This window comes from Nansenia antarctica, assembly GCF_963989245.1.
Source record: "Nansenia antarctica genome assembly, chromosome: 14".
NCBI classification, from domain to species: Eukaryota; Metazoa; Chordata; class Actinopteri; order Argentiniformes; family Microstomatidae; genus Nansenia; species Nansenia antarctica.
This window is the reverse complement of record NC_137684.1, coordinates 18,479,560-18,499,190: the sequence shown is the minus strand read 5'-3', so window position 1 is coordinate 18,499,190 and position 19,631 is coordinate 18,479,560. Positions and strand designations below refer to the sequence as shown.

Genomic DNA, 19,631 nt, shown 5'->3' with positions numbered 1-19,631 from the left:
ACCAGTCCAACACGTCCTTGGGCCCTTTTCCCCGCAGGGTCTCGTACAAGGGACGCATGAGGTGGGCGGCATGGGGAATAAAACGGTTGTAAAAATTCACCATGCCCAGGAACTCTTGTAGAGACTGTATCGTGCGGGGACGGGGGAAACTGGTGATGGCCTCCACTCTGGCGGGAAGAGGGGCGGCTCCCTGCGGAGCGACATGGTGTCCGAGGAAGGTGATGGATGACTGCCCGAACTGGCACTTGGCTGGGTTTACAATGAGGCCGTGGGCCCTGAGCCGCTCAAACAACTGCCGGAGATGTGTCATGTGCTCCTCCATGGACGCGCTGGCCACCAGAATGTCATCCAGGTAAACAAACATGAATGGCATGTCTCGGAGCACAGAGTCCATCAGGCGCTGAAACGTCTGCGCCGCCCCTTTGAGGCCAAAAGGCATTCGCAGAAACTCGAAAAGTCCAAAGGGTGTGATGACAGCCGTCTTTGGCACATCCTGCGGATGGACCGGCACCTGGTGGTACCCGCGCACCAGGTCCACCTTGGAAAAAATGACGGCCCCCGCCAGGTGGGCAGAGAAGTCCTGTATGTGTGGAACGGGGTACCGGTCGGGGGTTGTGGCGTTATTCAGGCGACGGAAATCGCCGCAGGGGCGCCAACCCCCGTCGGCCTTAGTCACCATATGTAGGGGGGAAGCCCACGGGCTCTTTGAGCGGCGCACGATGCCGAGTCGCTCCATGGTCGAAAACTCCCCTCTGGCGATTGCAAGCTTGGCCGCGTCGAGGCGTCGGGCCCGGGCATAGACTGGGGGGCCCACGGTGGTGATATGGTGCTCTACGCCGTGCTTAGCCACCTCCGCTGAGAACGTGGGTGTAGTGAGGTCAGGGAAACCGGCGAGCAGGCGTTGATATGGATCCCCGGTGGCCAGCGTGTTTGCCAGGCAAAGCGCTCCCGCCCCCCCCAGCGTACAGGGGTACGAAGCAAAAGAGAGGGCATCGATCAGGCGACAGTTCTTAATATCCACCAGCAGGTTAAAAGCACAGAGGAAGTCCGCGCCCAGAAGTGGCGTGGATACAGCAGCCATAACAAAGTCCCAGCCGAAACGGCGCCCGCCAAAACACACTTCCACATACCTGATGCCAAATGTTCGTATGGGTGTGCCATTAGCGGCGTCCATCTGGGGGCCGTGTCCGCCGGCCATGGTGTCCACTGCCTGCGCTGGCAGGATGCTGCGTTGAGCGCCTGAGTCGACCAGCAACCGCCGGCCAGATAAGGAGTCGGCGACGAACAACAGCTTGCAGTCACGGCCGGCGCCCATAGCCGCTAATGAGCGCCGGCCCTGGCGTTTCCCTGTACCCTGAAACTGCATGGCTTGCGACACTGCTTGGCCTTGGACCCAAACCTTGCATGGTAGTAACAGAGCCCGTCGTCGGCTTGGCGGCGGGCCGTCACCGCGGCCGCGGTGTCTGTATAGTCCTCCAGGGGTGGAGGTGGGGTCAAGTGGTCTGGGTGGGGCAGCAGCGCATGGATAAACTGCTGCCGGTTAGCAAGGTACACCCTGTCGGCCTCCGCAGCCAGAGAACGATAATCCTTGGTGGAGGAGAGGGGGGAACTGGCCAGTGCTGTGCGCACAGGCGCCGGGAGCTGCCGCAGGAAAATGTGTGTAAACAAGAACGAGGGATCAGCTGATCCCAGCACAGACAACATTCTCTCCATCAACTCCGACGGTTTGCCGTCGCCGAGGCCATTGAGTGACAGCAGGCGGTCTGCTTTCTCTAATTCTGACAGCTCATAAAGTTTCAGCAGGAATGTCTTCAATGCACCGTACATGCCGACAGCCGGTGGATCCTCTAACAGCATCATCGCGCGTGCCGTTGTCGAGGCATCTAACGCAGACACCACATGGAAATATTTAGTCCCATCCTGCGTTATCCCTCTCAGCCGGAATTGGGCTTCTATGTGGTGAAACCACGGCCGTGGGTTCTGCTGCCAAAAGTCGGGCAGCTTGACGGTTGCAGCGTATATGTTAGCATAGTCCGGTGCGGGCGCTATGGGCAACGCGGCGGCGTTACCGGCGTTCTCGCTGACAGACATCTCGTTCACTTTCGTCGGGGTCACCAATGTGGGAAGTGCAACAAAGAGACGACAGACGTAGGTTGGAGTCGAGGATGTTTACTTCACTCACTTCTGCTACATGCTAACATACACTCTCAGTGACAACCACAATAACTTCACCCGGAACCGGAAACCCTTGCCCCTTTAACCCCCACTCTTAAAGGTACAAACCCTTCTTGGTGAATGTCTCTTAATGTGAATCACCACACTATATAAATAAAGTTTCACTTCACTTCACTTCACTTCATTGTTATTGAACAGTTTTGTAATTACTAGAGGTGGGAGGGGAAACTATTTAAATAATCTAATTAATTAGAGGCTTAATTAATCGAAATTAATCACATTTTAATCGCATATCAATATTTGACACGAGAAGCAACCGTTTTCAATTCAAATGGATTTGGTATGTGAGTGAATCAATGAATAGACATATTCATACGTTTAAAGCAGCAAAATCCTGTTTATTTTAGCTACACAGACCAACAGATCACACAATGTACCTAACCTAATGTTACACTAACCCCAGCCTCCCCTACCCACCCAAATATACAGTACTTGGTCAAAATAATAAACAGACCAACAATTTAACATAAAGTGACAAGTGCCATCTAAAATGGTAACAAAAAAACAGTACCCTTCACAGTAACAACAAACCCATTGGTCTCAGGATGCCTCGAAGCCTACTACTTCTTCTGCTTCTTCTCTTTCAGACAGTTACTGAGACAAACTAGCCTGTTTACATTTTCAGAGCTCAAGGCTGCCCTCTTTGTTTGCACTATGTTGCCTGCAAGGGAGAAAAGTCTCTCATAAGGGACAGAAGTGGCAGGGCTGGCCAAATACCCCCCCCCCCCCCCAAAAAAAAAAAAAAAGTGTGATTAAAATGCGTTAAAAAAGTGAATGCGTTATTTTTTCTGTAATTAATTAATCGAAATTAAGGCGTTAAAGTCCCAGCTCTAGTAATTACACTGTTACTGCACAGGTACAGTAATAAACAGAAGGGCGGCGGCGATGGAGGTTAGAGAGGCCGGCTAGCAATCGGAAGGTCGCTGGTTCGATCCCCGCCTCAGGAGGGAGCTGCATGTGTCCTTGAGCACTTATCCCCTAACTGCTCCAGGGTCGCTGACTATGGCTGACCCTGTGCCTAAAGCAAAACATAGATACAGTATATATATTCCAACAATTGACTGACAAGTTGATTGCATGGCAATAAAACAATTATATTTTATGTGCAACAACAGTGTTACCATCTTCTTCAGTTTCCACCAGTGAGAGTGTAACTACATACCAGGAGCTTTCGTATTAAACTCCACAATAATAAAAGTGTGTTGTAAAGTATTTTGATATGGTGCAAATAAAATGTAAATAAAGCTTTAGCTGATTGAATAACGGCCCTGCCTGCCGTGGTGTTATGCTGAATTAGGACGAGTTAGGAGCTCTTACTCTGCACGCTGAGTCAATTTCACACCTTGTAAATCTAGAGGACTACCCCTCTCTCACTTTCTCTCTCTCTCTCTCTCTCTCTCTCTCTCTCTCTCTCTCTCTCTCTCTCTATCTCTCTCGCTCTCTCTACTTTTGTACTTTTAGATAAATGTGAGCAGCTGGAATTGAATTTACATTGGGAATCACGCTTAGTCCCAGGTTGACAGGTGATTCTCAACTAATGTAGCCTAATTAACAATGATATTAACACGATTATGTTATTTTCCAAGTATTCCTACCACGTAAAGTCAGTAGTCTATGCCTCAGAGTCTCCAGGCTGCAAAGGAAAATAATAATATTGAAATGAAATTAAGACATTTACTTTAATATTTACTGTAGGCTACATTATGGCATTGTCAATATCCATTAGGTCCTTTAGTTTATACCTTGTATTGGATCACCCTATTAGAAACCAAAGGAAAAGACAAGGAGGGTTTGGGCTTCTAGAAGTAACAAGGACCATAAAGAACAATCTGTTGCCTTATCTGGGGAAGGACTATACCAGTTACATAAGACCGGTTAAGGTAGGCCTAACTGTTATGGTTAACTATTTAGCTTGGCTGCAAAGCATATATTGTAAGAAACACTGACTTAGGCTACATTTACATGAATTTACAAATGTGTACATTTCAAGCCTGCAAACTGCGACACTTTAAATGAATGTGCAATAACACTATGTGCAATATGACAACCCTAGGGTACATAAGGTTGCAGAGAAATAGGAAATGTTAGAATAGGTATAGCATAGCATAGAGTACAGCACAGTGTTTTATCTGTACAGTATAGTATAGTGGATAGTGTACATAGCCTTTATTTATGTAAACCAGCTCCTTTCCCTTCTTGTTTTTTTAGTTTTTTTTTCTTTCCTAGCACCAGGGGAGCCCCCCCTCCCAAATGTTGTTGTTTGGTACCTGTACTATAACAATGACAATAAAGACCATTCATTCATTCATTCATTCATTCATTCATTCATTCATTCATTCAAGCTCTATTTTAACAACCCAAACACAATGTTCCGGCGGTAGCGTAAAAACGCTGGCTTTAGATGAGTACATAAATGAGTGTTGAGAGCTTGGCGTTATAATTTGAAAATACTACAATACAAGCTGTAATATACAAGCTGAAATTGCCAACACACTTGCGTTTTACAATGTCATTGCTTTGCGCCCAGCCGAAAATAGGGGCCTACATAGACATTTTTGTATGCATATAGTTCTGTATAATGCCATTCCTTATAAAAAAGTGATTGCTACTGAAGAAGAGGAAGAAATATAGAGGCCCAGTCTCCTCTGTGTTGATAGGAGTGGATGCTAACACATTAGCATGAAGCCCAGTCTCCTCTGTGTTGATAGGAGTGGATGCTAACACATTAGCATGGAGCACAGTTTTCTCTGCTGCGCGTTAAAGGGGAGCGGGGCTAACACATTAACATTCTGGGCCGTACACTACCGCACCTTCTGGCTCTGCTCCTGCTGAGAGAGGATAAGATCCTCTGCTCCTGGACAAACCCAGCCTCCGTGCAACATTGGCCAGACTAATGGAGGGAGAGATGATGTTATAGACTGGGCAATCGTATTAACTATAAGAAAGAGATGGGTTGATCTTATTTTTGCAGTGTTATACAAACTCTCTCTAGCCCAGACCAGATATACATGTCAGGAAATTGTAGTTATCCCGTAAGCGTGGTCTTTTAAACACCTCTGTTACACACACCTCTATGTAGACCAGACTAGGTGTGTGTTACACAGACCTTTATGTAGACCAGATTAGGTGTGTGTTACACAGACCTTTATGTAGACCAGATTAGGTGAGTGTTACACAGACCTTTATGTAGACCAGATTAGGTGTGTGTTACACAAACCTTTATGTAGACCAGATTAGGTGTGTGTTATACACGATTAGGTGAGTGTTACACACACCTTTATGTAGACCAGACTCAGATCGCATATTACAGCTGTGTGTGAAACATTTGGCTCCAACACAACCCTCCGATCCCATTTTGAGTTTTAATGCTGAATGAATGCTGTTCACTAATTATTCCTTTTGTTGATTGATTTTGTTATGTTTGACTGTCTGTCTTTTTTATGTGGACCCCAGGAAGTATAGTCCTCACTATGGTGATGACTAATGGGGATCCGTTTAAATAAACAAAACAAATAAACAAATCTCCTGAACTGAATGAGTAGAGTAGGGGAGACCATGGGAAATGAGACCAAAGAGAATGCTTGGATCACAGTATTGATTTCAATCCAAAAAGTCTGATGTTCCATTTGACCCCGAGAACTTGATTTTGCTGCGGCTATTTTTGTAAGCAAATGAGATGGACTTTTGTCCCTTGCTCTGCCTGTCAGTCGTCCACCATCAATGTCACACGTGGACATGCTGAAAGGGGACAAACATTTGTTAATGTGTGGTTCGTTGATTATGTTACATTTACCCCCAATCCTACCATCCATGACAGACCATGCTAGCTATCTGGCAACAATTCTGACAAAATGTCAATCATGTCCATGTGTAGCCAACAGAACAGTAATCATAATGATATGATTAGTTCTGATATGTTAGGATTCATAGACATACAACTGAAGAACCATACAAAACAACAATTACTGTAGATCCCAAAAGTTACATTTACCTCTCAACAACAACTTTTTCCCAATAAAACCTGCAGAGGATGAGATGTTTGACTGAATGTGTTCATGCAGGAAATAAACCTGTAAACGTTTTTGTGAGTGTTTAATCTCTCTAGCTTGTTTCTGATTGGATAAAAGCAGGGTGTTACAATTGACCCCTGTTATATTTCTCCCCCTGTCTTCCCTGATCACTGCTACCCAATAACCAGCAGACGATATTCTCACATGAAATGGCTGGTTTGAATGACTTCTGACAGTATTATTTAAAAGAGATTGTAGGTTGAAAAAAAGGCTCTAAGATGGGTGAGATAAACAAATTGATCTTGCCTTTGTTTTCTCTAAACAGAGAGAAACCTAGAGATTGTAACTAGCTTTAAGTAAATGGCAACCCGTTTAAGAGCGAAGAAAGCATTAAACCTACTTTCCCTGTAGTTGATGTAGATTAAATGCCACTGCAAAAATAGTATTCGGAACATTAACAATGAATTGATTAATTAAGGCACATTTGTGAGAGTTCCTGGGAGGAGAGAAACTCAAATTTGTCATTGTTCTGTCTTCGCCAGAGCATTACAAAGATAATGGGAGTAGCCTACAGTAGGTGTCATTCACCTCTGCCTTGTCCCATAATACATTACATACAACTAATACAAAATGCTTTACGTGTTAAATATACCTGTGTGTGTGTGTGTGTGTGTGTGTGTGTGTGTGTGTGTGTGTGTGTGTGTGTACAACGACAATAAAGTCTATTCTATTCTATTCTATTCTATTCTATTCTATACTATTCTATTCTATTAACACCTAACCTGAAACCTCCCCATCCCCCTGTTCAGTTTCACTACTGTATATGAACAACGAAAACAAAAAAGATCCTTCTTCTAGCATGTTTGACTGCCAATGGCCCCTGGGCCGAGCATAGATTACTTTTCTCGCAATGACTGATGGATAGATGATTCACTTACTGAGACAAAGGTATTTGTTGTAAGTTGCTTTGGATAAAGGCGTCTACTAAATGCCAAACATGTAATGTAAATATAATGCCTTACTGACATTTTATCTTCAAGTATTCAAACAAAAGGTAGGTTTCCATGGCAACGTCGTGTCCTCGGTTTGTTCACTCTGTATCATCCTGTATACCCACCCACACACACACTGGTTCTTCAAATGACAAAATCAATCTTAATTAATTTACTACAGATGGAAAACGTCATCGCCATACAAAGTAAAGCACCTGTATGGTTTTAAAAGCCAGTGGGAAATAGACACAAACTCAAGCTGCCCTCGACTCAAAACCCTGCCGTAGTCCCTGATAGAACAAGCTTCATCGTCATCGTACAAACACACACACACACACACACACACACACACACACACACACACACACACACACATACACACACACACACACACTCACACAAATATAAATGCAAATTGCATCTCATTGTTAAGGACACTCTACACATCCCTGTAGAGACCTCCAATTACATGTTTTGTGTGACATGAGAATGTATATATTATGTGACTGGAGGATAATGGGGCAGGCGTAGCACACGCACATGCACACACGCACACGCACACGCACACACACACACACACACACACACACACACACACACAGCTCCACAGGTCCGCTCATCATTATCAATGACTACAGCTCTAATTTGTAAGCAAACCAAGATGGAGTTCTCTCTCTACCGCACATAAACATCAATACATCAATGACACTGGAATGACTGGTGCATATGTTCCTGGTGTTGTCATAGAGGCACACCCTGGACTGGTTTGGTGCATACAGTATGGTAGTTAAACTTATATAGGTAGGTGTAGTGTAATCATAGCGTAGGTAGGTACACATTGTAACATACAGTAGTACTTCAAATGGTTATACCAAGTTACTTTTTAGCAGTTTGTTGTAAAGTGGAATTCATGATTGAGTATGGATTTCCATTTTAAGTAATATCAAGGGATGAATATGAGGAATACTACAGATATCTCGGTTTCTATAAGTAGGTCGTTTAAACGGCTTGTAGAGTCACCAGCAATATACAGTACAACCATGTAGGGCCCGAGGGCTAATGAATACTGCAAAGCTGTGATATAAGAGGGAATGCAAATATGGCCTCCGTATTGCTGCATACATTTATTTCTATTCCATCTCCAGCCATGTGGTAGCTCGCTGTGAAGATGCCCCATTACAGATGATTAGTGACAACGGTGTAATACAATATACATGGGTTTGTGTTCCAGTGTTCACTGAGGTAAACTGCTGAGAAGGTGAGCAATTATATTTCTTTAGTCTTTTCTCTTAGTTTTCTCCTCCTCCCTTTGATGCTGTTTATGTAGGTGGGACTCATGCAGATTTCTCTTTGCTTTCGGCTCTGCAGCAGCAGCAGTAGCAGCAGCGGTAGCAGCAACTCCACAGCAGTGTGAGTGGGTGAGATCTCTGACCTACAGGCATGATCAGGAGAAAGGGAGGGAGGAGAGTGAGAAGGATGGAGAGACAGAGAGACAGGGAGACAGAGAGACAGAGAGAGTGAGAGAGTGAGAGAGAGAGAGAGAGAGACAGAGAGAGTGAGAGAGAGAGAGAGAGAGAGAGAGAGAGAGAGAGAGAGAGAGAGAGAGAGAGAGAGAGAGAGAGAATCCGCCCCTCCAGCTGAGTCATAGAAGTCCCACAGCCTACAGGCCGCAGGCTACAGAGAGTTGGCTGTGTGCTCCTCCATGCTTTAAATGACTCTGTCGCCATAGGTAGCACAATCAAACCTGCTGCCAGTGTGTCCGGATATACTGGATTTCTCCCCACCAGAAGAAGGGGTTGTGGTCAGAGTCATGGGGCAGCCATCGAAGTCAAAGCACTTTGAGCTGCAACGTTTGCATAACAATTATTAATTATTATTAAGAATATTATTATTGTTATTATTATTATTATTATTGCTTCAGTAGAGACTTCCACAGTCTGTCAGGGTTTTTTTGGGAGGGGAAGAGTTTTTTTGGGAGGGGAAGCTGGTTCAGCCATTTTGTTTGGTTCAGTTCTCTTCTGTGACTCACTGACGTGACAGTTGCGGCTCTTTTTTAAATCCTACTTTTTACTTAAAAGCTCACTTATCATCCAAGTACATTTTCTATCGGGTTGCTCATTTGTATTTTGAAGGCTTTTTTTCCTAGAACCACATCACCATGGAATGCTCATCCGTATCTATTTAAGGCATGGGAAAATAACCTATTCAGATGATGAATGTTTACTTTGTCGTTGCTGCTTCAGTCATGTCTCGATCCAGCGCTCATCTCTGGCTGTGGCCTCCCTGCAGCACAGATACAGCTGCTGTAGGCTGCTGTGGTTAAAAACCTGTAACATTTACATATTTATGGACCATGACTCATTTTCGTGTGGGCACTTTTTAAAAAGAGTCCGTTTTTATTCAAAGTTATAAGTAGCAGTCTAAAATATGCCCACATGGGGCAATTACTGAATGAAAATATGTAAAACACCTGTTAGCTGTACGCCCAGCTGTGCACTCACATGTGTGTGTGTGTGCACATGTTTTTGAATGTGTCTGTGCGTGCGTGTACGTGCCTCGGTGTTTTTTTGTGTGTGCCCCTCTGCAGTTCCCTAGACCCCTCCGTCTCTGGGGCCCTTTGCAGACTCATTACGGCCTATTTAGTCAGGCGACTGGCTGATCGATCAATCAGTCAATTAGTCATTCACCCAATTAGGCCCCGGTGGACAGGCCCTCATGTGAGCTCAGCCAATCAATCAAAGATTTCTCCCACTTTCAGTTTTCCCCTCCAGATTGTTCTCTCTACTATGTGTATCGATCCTACTGGACTGTGCTCGGCTGTTCCTAACTTTCTCATTTTCCCTTCCTTCTGTTTTGTATTCTGTGTAGATTTATTCATTTTCGTAAAGCTGTACGGTTTTGTTTTACACGGTGAGTCAGTCCATAGTGCATCCATCAGGGGAATTGTCTCTGCATTGCTGAGTCTCCTCTCCGCAGCAGGACGACCCACTTTAGCTGCTCTTCTAGAGATCAGAGCTGCTGCGTTATGTAACACTGTTTTTACTGAGATGTGAGGAGGCTACAATAGTATTAGTATTTCTAAATTATGAATCATGAAAGTGAGTAGAACTGTAGGAGATAACAATGAATCCTTTATTCATAAGTCTGAAGTGAGACATTCAAATGTTATTTTTTGCTACGTGTCACTGTAGTACCATATACAGTAAATTCTGTTCCGACCATAGCCTTAGCTACTCTCCTACCCTAAGCCTTACATGTTCCCCCTTCCCTGCCACCGGGACAACATCTCATATTCATGGGGCTGCTCAACCGAACAACACCTCACACACCTCGCATCTGCTCTCTCTCTCCCAGCCTTAACCTCCCACAGCCCCCCACCATAGCCACCTGGACAATGCGTCATCTAGCATCTGAGCTCTCTATCTCCTTGTCATATTCATGTTACTGCCACTGTAGATGTATCAGCTTTAGTTCCCAAGGCTTAGCTACACTCCTAGCTCTACGCGTCACACATGTCCCTTCTCAGCCACCTGGGCAACACCTCACCTATACCATCTGACCTGTCTCTCATATTCATGGGCGATCTCATGCGTGCTAACCAATACGTGTTAACCAAGTGAGGTGTTTCTGCTCCGCAGCAGCTGCTGTAGAGAGAGATTAGGTGTAGAATCGTCTTCCTCTGAACCGCTTGCACTGATTCAAATCAGACCAGAGAGGGAGATGGGGGTCCCAGTTAAATTTGTATGGCTGATGTAAATATTTGAAGCCAATTTCCAAACCTGATGCCAGCAACAGATGGAGGCTGGTCATAATTTTCCTGGGCTCTGAGATCAGAGATGCATGTTCTGCAGCTGTTTCAGAGCTGGTGTGTGTGTGTGTGTGTTTGTGTGTGTGCTGACAGAAGATATGTGACAGGATCTGATTTAGTCTGCAAGTAGGGCAAGGTCGGTTTTTCAGTAGGTTTTTCCAAATTATGAAAGGGCAGATTGTAAGCGTTCAAATGATGTCATACATTGAAATCTAATACAAGTTGAAGAAGGTATGCATATGTGACACAGTCTGATCATTTTGTCTGCATGTCGGCAACCAATCAAAATGTTCAGACTTTTCTTTTGAAACACGGAAATACATTTCAGGGTTGTTGAGAATCACAACACAAGTCAAGGCAAAATACTGCAATGAAATATATACAGTATATATATATAACTATAACACTACTTTACATTGTTAGCAGGCTCACAAAACAAGCTGTGTTAGTTGACTAGCGATGTGTTATTGATTTTCAACAATGCGGAAATGTATTCCCATTTTTCGAAAGAAAAGTCTGATCATTACATCGGATCCCGACATGAGGACCAAAGCATTAGAATGCGTCACATATTTGATTGTTAATACCCCCCAAATCAATAAACAGAGAAAGCCTCAAAGTTTTCACAGGCAGGTAATGGGTGGGAACAATAGCTGGTCACCTCCACCCCCAACCACTCCCCCAGGACAACCACTCCCCCATTACACTACCTGTCATTATCTACCTGTCATCTGTCATTGGGGTTGTCAGCTAACCCTCAGGAAACAAACTTGACATGTTTAAATTGCTAAATAATAATAATAATTCAAGATTCATGATTTTTTATTGCCATGTGTGCCAAAAGTGTATTACATCACATTATACAAGTACAAGAGAGTACAATTCTTTTGGCTTCAGTTTCAGATGGCATTCAGCAGCAAGAGAAAACTAAATGGCAACCCAAAAAATGGCAAAAGGAAACAATAAGGAAAGATACAATTGAGCAATACAATAATAGAATGGTAAATGGACTGACTTCTATAGCGCCTTATTCCGAAGTGCTTTACAACGGCCTCTCATTCACTCATTCACACACACGGCAGCGAGCTACCATGCAAGGTGCTGGCCCGCTCATTGGGGTTCAGTGTCTTGCCCAAGGATACCTTGACATGTGGCCAGCCGGGGTTTGAACCGCTGATCTGCCAACCTTGCAATCATTAGATGCCGGCTCTACCTCCTGCGCCACAGCCTCCCCTAATAGAGTAGTAAAACATGATAATGTTGTGTCTGTGTGTATGCATTTATCATTATAGTCCATAATGCATCTAGTGGGACTTTGGTGTTCCTTACCATCTCATCTGGGCATCAAAACTGTAATAAAAATAGAAGACAGTACATTTAAAAGTATTGCCCACTGTTACCAACACACAATTTTTACGAAATACTGCTATGTTTATAAAATAGAATTGCTAATACAATGACAATGACAAATACCTGATGTGCTGGTGACTCACATCAAGGTCTCATCTCTTAGAACCTCGTCATTCTGTAACACACATTTCAGGTCAGAGGTGTGGACACTTCTTTTGTGAGGGCTTGTATGCTTTCCACTCATATAGACTCTCATTAACATAGTGTACTGTACTTGTTGAAGTCATCCTGTATACACATACTGCACAGATAGAAGTAGGCTAGTGAAATCATTTCAATCCACAGTATTATTCTACAGCAAATCGACAAATCAGCAACATTCTCCACCATACAGCATCCATACATCAAGCTGCTAAATATGAGTGATGTGCAGTTTGTGAATGAATCGTTATTTTTGATTCCACACAACATTACCATTCATTACAAAAGCATTTACCTTTTCTATAATATCTCTAACAAAGCTAGCTAGCTAGCTAACAAGCTAACACTTGTTTGGCTAACCTAGTAAACATACACACAGCTTAGTAAACAACGCATGTATCCCACACAACCCAAAAACAAAGCAGAAAGTCGACAAAACTTTCTTTGTGGATACAGTCATTGATGGCAGCGTCCGTCTTGTAGACAAGACATAATAAAATATAAAGACATAGATAAAGTACAAAATAATGGGGAAAAAGACTAAAATCAATTGCAAACTGTTGCGGGCAGATCAGCAATTACATTTTTAAATCTCCCATAGGATATTAATCTTCAGTGTGTGAGCTGATCATTCCAAGCAGCAGGGGCATTCTAACGAAAGGCAGACTTTCCCTGTTCGGTCTGTATGCAGGGAACCTCTAGTGTAAGCCAGTCATTTGAGCGTGTCAAATAGGGTCTATAGTTCCAATCTAGTAATGATTTAAGATAAGGAGGTAACTTTCCGGTAATGGCCTTAAAGATAATGTTTATCTGCCAGAGAAGACCATCCCACTTTCTCATACAAGCTGCAGTGGTGCGTATCGTATCTGTCACCAGTGATAAATCTAAGAGCAGAATGATAGACAGAATCCAACGGTTTAAGAGTCGAAGGCGCGGCACCTCTATAAACCACATCTCCATAATCCAGGACCGATAGAAAGACTGCTTCGACAAAAGACTCATGCACACACAAACGGAAAACTTTTTTTTTCACAACAAGACTTGTTTCTGCTCGATTGTGAGGTTTCACAATTCCCGACATGCGGACCTTTTCATCATACCGTGTCACATAATGAGTGTGTGTGTGTGTGTGTGTGTGTGTGTGTGTCTGTGTGTGTGTGTGTGTATGTGTGCGTGTAGAGTATGTGTGTGTGTGAATGTGTGTGTTGTGTGCGAAAGAGAGAGAATGTAGAAGTGAGAGTGATTGAGCAGACAGAACTGGAGACAGATACAATTGGAAGCTTGTCGCTGGTGAATCTAAGAGCTATCAAATCAATTTCGGAGTCTCACAGAGTTAATTTCCAGGGATAAACAAACAATCCGGTATTGAAATTCCACCATGCCCAATGGTACCACTCCTTTTTAACAGCTCTAACGTGTGTAGTCTCACTCCCAGCAGCAGAAAGCGGTGTACAGTGCAGTACAGCAGCACCCAGACTGGTTCTTAGCTCTGTGTTGTGAGATCGCTCAGCGGCTATACACTTTTATTAAAATGTCCCCTCATTACATTGGGTGTTATTGCATTGTAGATCATTTAAGCTTGCAGTAAATAATGTGAATGCCCTCACACTGGGGAAGAACGATTCCACCAGACAGTGCATCACACATCTCGACTAGTACTACTATTGACAGTAGTGGCTTGTGGCTTTCTCAGATGGGGCTGAACGTGTCCATGTTCCAAATGGTTGAATGCATGAAACGAGAATGCAATGTGACGTTAATCTCGTGTGAACATAATGTTATGATCTGCGAGACAAGAAAACAACCTCACATTAGGAGGTCTTTTACCTGACTGCTGTGTTGTGCATTTCTTGTGTTTCAGTCACATCGAGAACTGGACTGGTCTTCAGACACTGAAGGATGTGGATATGGAGCTGTACACTGGCCTACAGAGACTGTAAGTGTCAACCTCCCCACCCGCCCCCCCTCCACACACACACACACACACACACACACACACACACACACTCACACACACATAAACACACTTAATTAACACATTGATGATCTGTGGTGAACGCAGAGGAGCAGACTGTTGGTCTAGTCATGACGGTAAACCATATGGCTCCGAGACCATGGTTGACACACCACCTGTGTGTCATCCTAAACTGAGAACACTCACAATGACCCATAACACACCTCACTGTGGCACTGCACCTGTTCTGTGGTCACGCTCCTGAGTGCTATTGACCACTCACCACCGAGGCTGATATCGCAGGGAAGGTTTTAATGTTTTGCAGCCTTCTGCCTCGAAGCAACAGTGGCTCCCTAAGGCCCGTTTTACACTGATCAAATAACGCTGGAAAAGCAGCCTGGCCAATCTTATTACATCCCTAAACACCCTAGACCCAGCTCCAGCTCCAGTTTCAGCTAAATGCTTCCACACTGTCTCCTACTTCCTCACTGTGAAGGGGGATGGCAGATCCTCTCGATCCACACTCAGACTCCCATTGTTTCCCAGTAGACATGTGTGGAAAACTTTCTCTCTAAGCTGGAATCTCTCCCAGCCTCCCGCCCCAGTCTCCACCAATCTCCTCCAATACGCTCTATTCTCCTCCTGTCTCCTGCAGTCCCCTCTACGCTCCCCCATCCCCCTCCAATCACCCCCAAGTCTCCTCCGATCTGCGCCAGTCTCCTCCAATCTCCACCAGTCTCCTCCGATTTGTGCAAGTCTATCCCAATCTCTGCCAGTCTAATCCAGTTTCCTCTCCTCTCCTTCAGTCTACCACCAGTCACCTGTAGCACCTGTGTGTCTATACCCCAGCCAGGGGAGACTCATAGCAGTTAAACAAAGCTGATTATGATTATCATTACCAGCCTTTCTCATTAACATTAGCCTCACCTGCTGTGGGAGCCATGGTTCCGCCGCTACCTCCCACACCTCCAGCACAAGGGACCTGGTTGAGTATGCTAACCCAGGGCCAAGGCACCTGGTGTGGGCCATGGCTCATCCACTACCTCCCACACCTCCAGCAGACTAGAGCTCACAGAGGTAGCAAGGGCTACCCAGACCTGGACCACTCTAAACCCACACACAAGGTCAGCAGTAAGCCCCTCATCCAGCCCACCTCAGTGATTAATATTTATTAGAGTACCAGCCACAGGAGGGACAGTGACAAACGCCTACGTTGGTTGGCAGTGTTTAATCCCTTACTCATATTGTAGGTCCTGATGTGATGAGCCTAACCTTGACCACACTTGCCTGCCTGTATTCCCCACTGGTTGGCCCTCTCTTAATTTAAGCCAAGTTTGTCTGACTTTTCTCCCCGTACTGTCTGTGTTAACCAGGCCCCCCGGGAGGGAGGGAGGGAACACTCAATCTGTTCTCAATCTGCTCATCTGTGTTCCAGTATCCATACTAGCATACTCTTTACAATGCATGACCTAGCCCAATTACATTCTTCATTTGTGATGGTACGCTAGCATGGGTATTGGAACGGATCGTCACTCTGTGTTCCGCAGCATGATGATGCCATCAGGAGAACACAGATGTAATCGCTCTCTCACATGGGAGGAATGCAAAGAGCTGAATGCTCAGTGCAAATAAACAGCTTGCAGATGCCAATGATACCAATTGATTCAATATACATTCGTAATTGATTCAAGCTCTTTCGGAACATAAATAGGGAGAGAGGAGGGAAGGAGATGGGAGGCTTTTGATAATATCCTGACCCCCCTAACGATGTCACTGGAGGGAGGGGCAGGGAGGAAGGAGGAAGGGGGGAGGGAGAGGGAGAGGCGTAGAAAAGAACAGAGAAGGAGAGACGAGGAGAGAAAGAGAGAGAGAGAGAGAGAGAGAGAGAGAGAGAGAGAGAGAGAGAGAGAGAGAGAGAGAGAGAGAGAGAGAGAGAGAGAGAGAGAGAAAGGGGCTGAAAGATGAGAAGAAGATGATTATTTTTTCATCTGCTTCCCTATTCACCCAAACACCAATGGTGCCGGTAGCTTCCTTGGCCAGGCAATTATCTGACTGGTTAGTTTGGCCGCTGTCAAAGCCACTTAAAGAGCCCAGAGTAGCAGACAGTCTCCCCCCAATCACTCTTGCGCTCCCAGGGCACTGCTATTGCAGCCCCTGATTAACTGTAAATGAGACATTTATGAGAACCTATCTCCGTCCAATCAGCCAACAATTGCCAGTTCATCTGAAGTTTGTGCAACCTGACCTGTGTGCCTACTAACCAGTGTGGGTGGAGCCGACTCACATCTGTTAGATCCTGGTTTCCATGGACACACAATCAGTGGGCGATTTTGTGTGCAGTGGGATTTTATTTGTTTTTTGTTGTTGTTTATTTGCTGTGTATTGGCAAAAGATAACTGGAGATACTGTACATCTATTAGTGCCAACAATAGTAGCCTTGAGGGAATACTTAAGATCATTCCTTGGAGGTTAAACATGCCAAAGATAAGACCTACCTGAAAACAACAGAACCTAATGCTTGTGTATTGTATTTTCCATGTGTGTATCTTTCGGTAAAATCTCTAATACATCTGTGTGTGTGTCTCTCTGTGTGTCTCTGTGTGTGTGCGTGTGCGTGTGCGTGTGCGTGTGCATGTGCGTGTGTGTGTGTGCGTCTTGCTGTCTTTCAGAACGATCATGAACAGCAACCTGCGTGTGATCCAGGCTCGAGCCTTCTCTCAGAACCCCCACCTGCGCTACATGTAAGTGACATTATGTGACAGGGTCTGTCCTCAAGTAGGGCAAGGTCAGAGAATCTCACTCTGAATCAAAACACACAGAAAAATCTGCTAGTAGCTATCAGCTAAGAAGGTACATCGCTATGAACATCTAACTGCATGTTTAGCACAACATGCTGATAGAACATCAACATGCTAAAAAGAAATAACTACACATACTTAGATGACCACACAGTCCTTGCTTTTGCGTTTGTTTACAGGCCATGTATCACTTACCCAGTAGCCTACGGCAGATGATACAGTGAATCCAATTCACAAATTCACAAGTATTTAATGATCCTAAAACTGTTGTTTGTTATATCAAGTGGGTTCTTCAACTTTCGTAACATGCAAAAAAACAACACCCTTACGCATTTAAAAAAAAAAAAAGCTTTTAAGCTTTTTAGTTTTGTGCGACTTGAGAATTTTCACCAGACTCACATATGACTTCATCAGGGTGAACTCCCGTCCCTCTGCGACTCTCATCCCCAAGGTCCATCCTGTTCTCCCAGACCGGACACCTTGGTTGTTGGACTGTGAAGTCGAGAAAACATGTTTTTTCTTTGGCCAGTTAACCACATACATCTTACAGTATATGACATCATCAGTGTTAACTACCTCATTCTAGCAGCTGTTGTGCTAAGCAGAGATGAGAATATACATCACATCACGGTGTAGTGTGTATTTTCCTCTCTCCTCTGACAATTATTTGAGGCAGAGTGCATTTCTCATAGCTCACCTCCCCTCCCTCCCTCCCTCCATTCCTCCATGCCTTGCTCCCTCCCCCCCCCCTCCCTCCCCCCCTCCCTCCCAAGCGACGGATCTTCTACAGTGACACATGCAGATTCCCTCTACAACATACTTAAGAATTCAAGCAGAGTTAAGCGTCCTGGAGGGGATGTGCACAGCAGTTTGTCTAATCTTGATTGTGAATATGCAGTTGTGGAGTTCCGCTCGGGGTCCCAGGAAGCATCTTGTGCTCTCCCAGCTCAGGAATACATTATTCTAACATCCATAATTCACTTAGATGAACCCTGTGCTTCTCACCAGTGTGTAGGAGTACCTCTGCTGTTGCTCTGATATCCCAGTTCAGCCACAGTGCAGTGCCTGCCTGGGTCAGAGGTTTCTGATCGAGGTAGAGATGTGTGTGATACCGTTCCTCGTTCCATTTTTCCGAGCCTTCTCTCAGAACGAACCCCAACCCCACAATGAACCCGTATTCCGATTTCTACCTCACATGGTTGGTAAGCACCCCAGCTCTTCAGAAAACTAGAATGATGTATTCCATCCGATTCCATTAGTGTGTTCACTCTTCCCTGGCTGTGTACTGTACTGTACGCACTCTGAAGGAATGCAATTCCAGCCGTGTGCTTTCTGTGTGAGGAGTCAAAGGAAGGTGATTTGGGGACTATAGAGTGATTGGCAGCTGAGTGAGTAGTGATTTCCATAATAAAAGCAAAGATTTTACGAGCAAGCAAGACAGCTCTGTTATTTCCACATTTTCCCTGAGAAAACATTGAATAAGAAATGAATAGCGCACTACTACCTGGATACGGCACGCTCTAATCTCAACTGTCAATCACACAGTATTATGGTATAACAGCTAGGGTTGGGTATCGTTTGGGTTTTATCCGGTACCGGTACCTAACCGATACTTTAAAAACGGTACCGGTACCAAAACGGTACTTAATTCGGTACTTTTGATTTTTTAAAATGACATATATATATATATATAATAATAACACGGTCGACAACATTAAACAGCTTTTCACTTTTTTATTGCTGAGGCACAATATTATTAGTTAAATATACACTCAAATTAAAATAAATGAAAATAAAACTCCTGCTGACTGAGGCACAATATACATATATATATATATATATATATATATATATATATATATAATATTACAGTTAAATATACACTCAAATAACAAATAAAACTCCCACCTCAGCAATTATTTTGCAAAAAGATCAGCATATTTGCCTTCTCTGGCAAAATACGACACCTCTCTTGACTTTTTTATTGTCATTTTGACTTTTTTTTTGTTTTGACATAATTGTCTAATGGCACAGATTTATAAACATAAAGTAAACAAATATTGTTTTCACGTCACTTTACCTGAAACTGAACGACACAGCGCGGAGCGAATTCCCTGGTAAAACTTTTCTCTCCCCCCGCTGTCAACGGGAGTCGTCAACCAGGAAGCGGTGCTGAGAGAGCAAGACACGAATCTACCGGCATTTGACTGCCGCTGGACTGAGGAACACCATAGGCACAGCACATCGCCATAATAGCGATAAAGTGCGAAGGATTTTAAGCAT

General features: G+C 44.4%; 1 protein-coding gene across 1 annotated transcript in view; it reads left to right on the top strand.

Annotated features, from left to right (window-relative positions):
• The window catches only part of LOC308170554 (NT-3 growth factor receptor-like), a gene marked incomplete at both ends in the record, with an annotated part of 166,090 nt that overhangs the window by 20,645 nt on the left and 125,814 nt on the right, over positions 1–19,631 (top strand). Inside the window, 2 exons of the mRNA XM_080545352.1 lie at positions 14,458–14,532; positions 17,220–17,291. Of these exons, the coding sequence (XP_080401478.1) occupies positions 14,458–14,532; positions 17,220–17,291 (147 nt within the window). The remainder of the gene's footprint in view (positions 1–14,457; positions 14,533–17,219; positions 17,292–19,631) is intronic.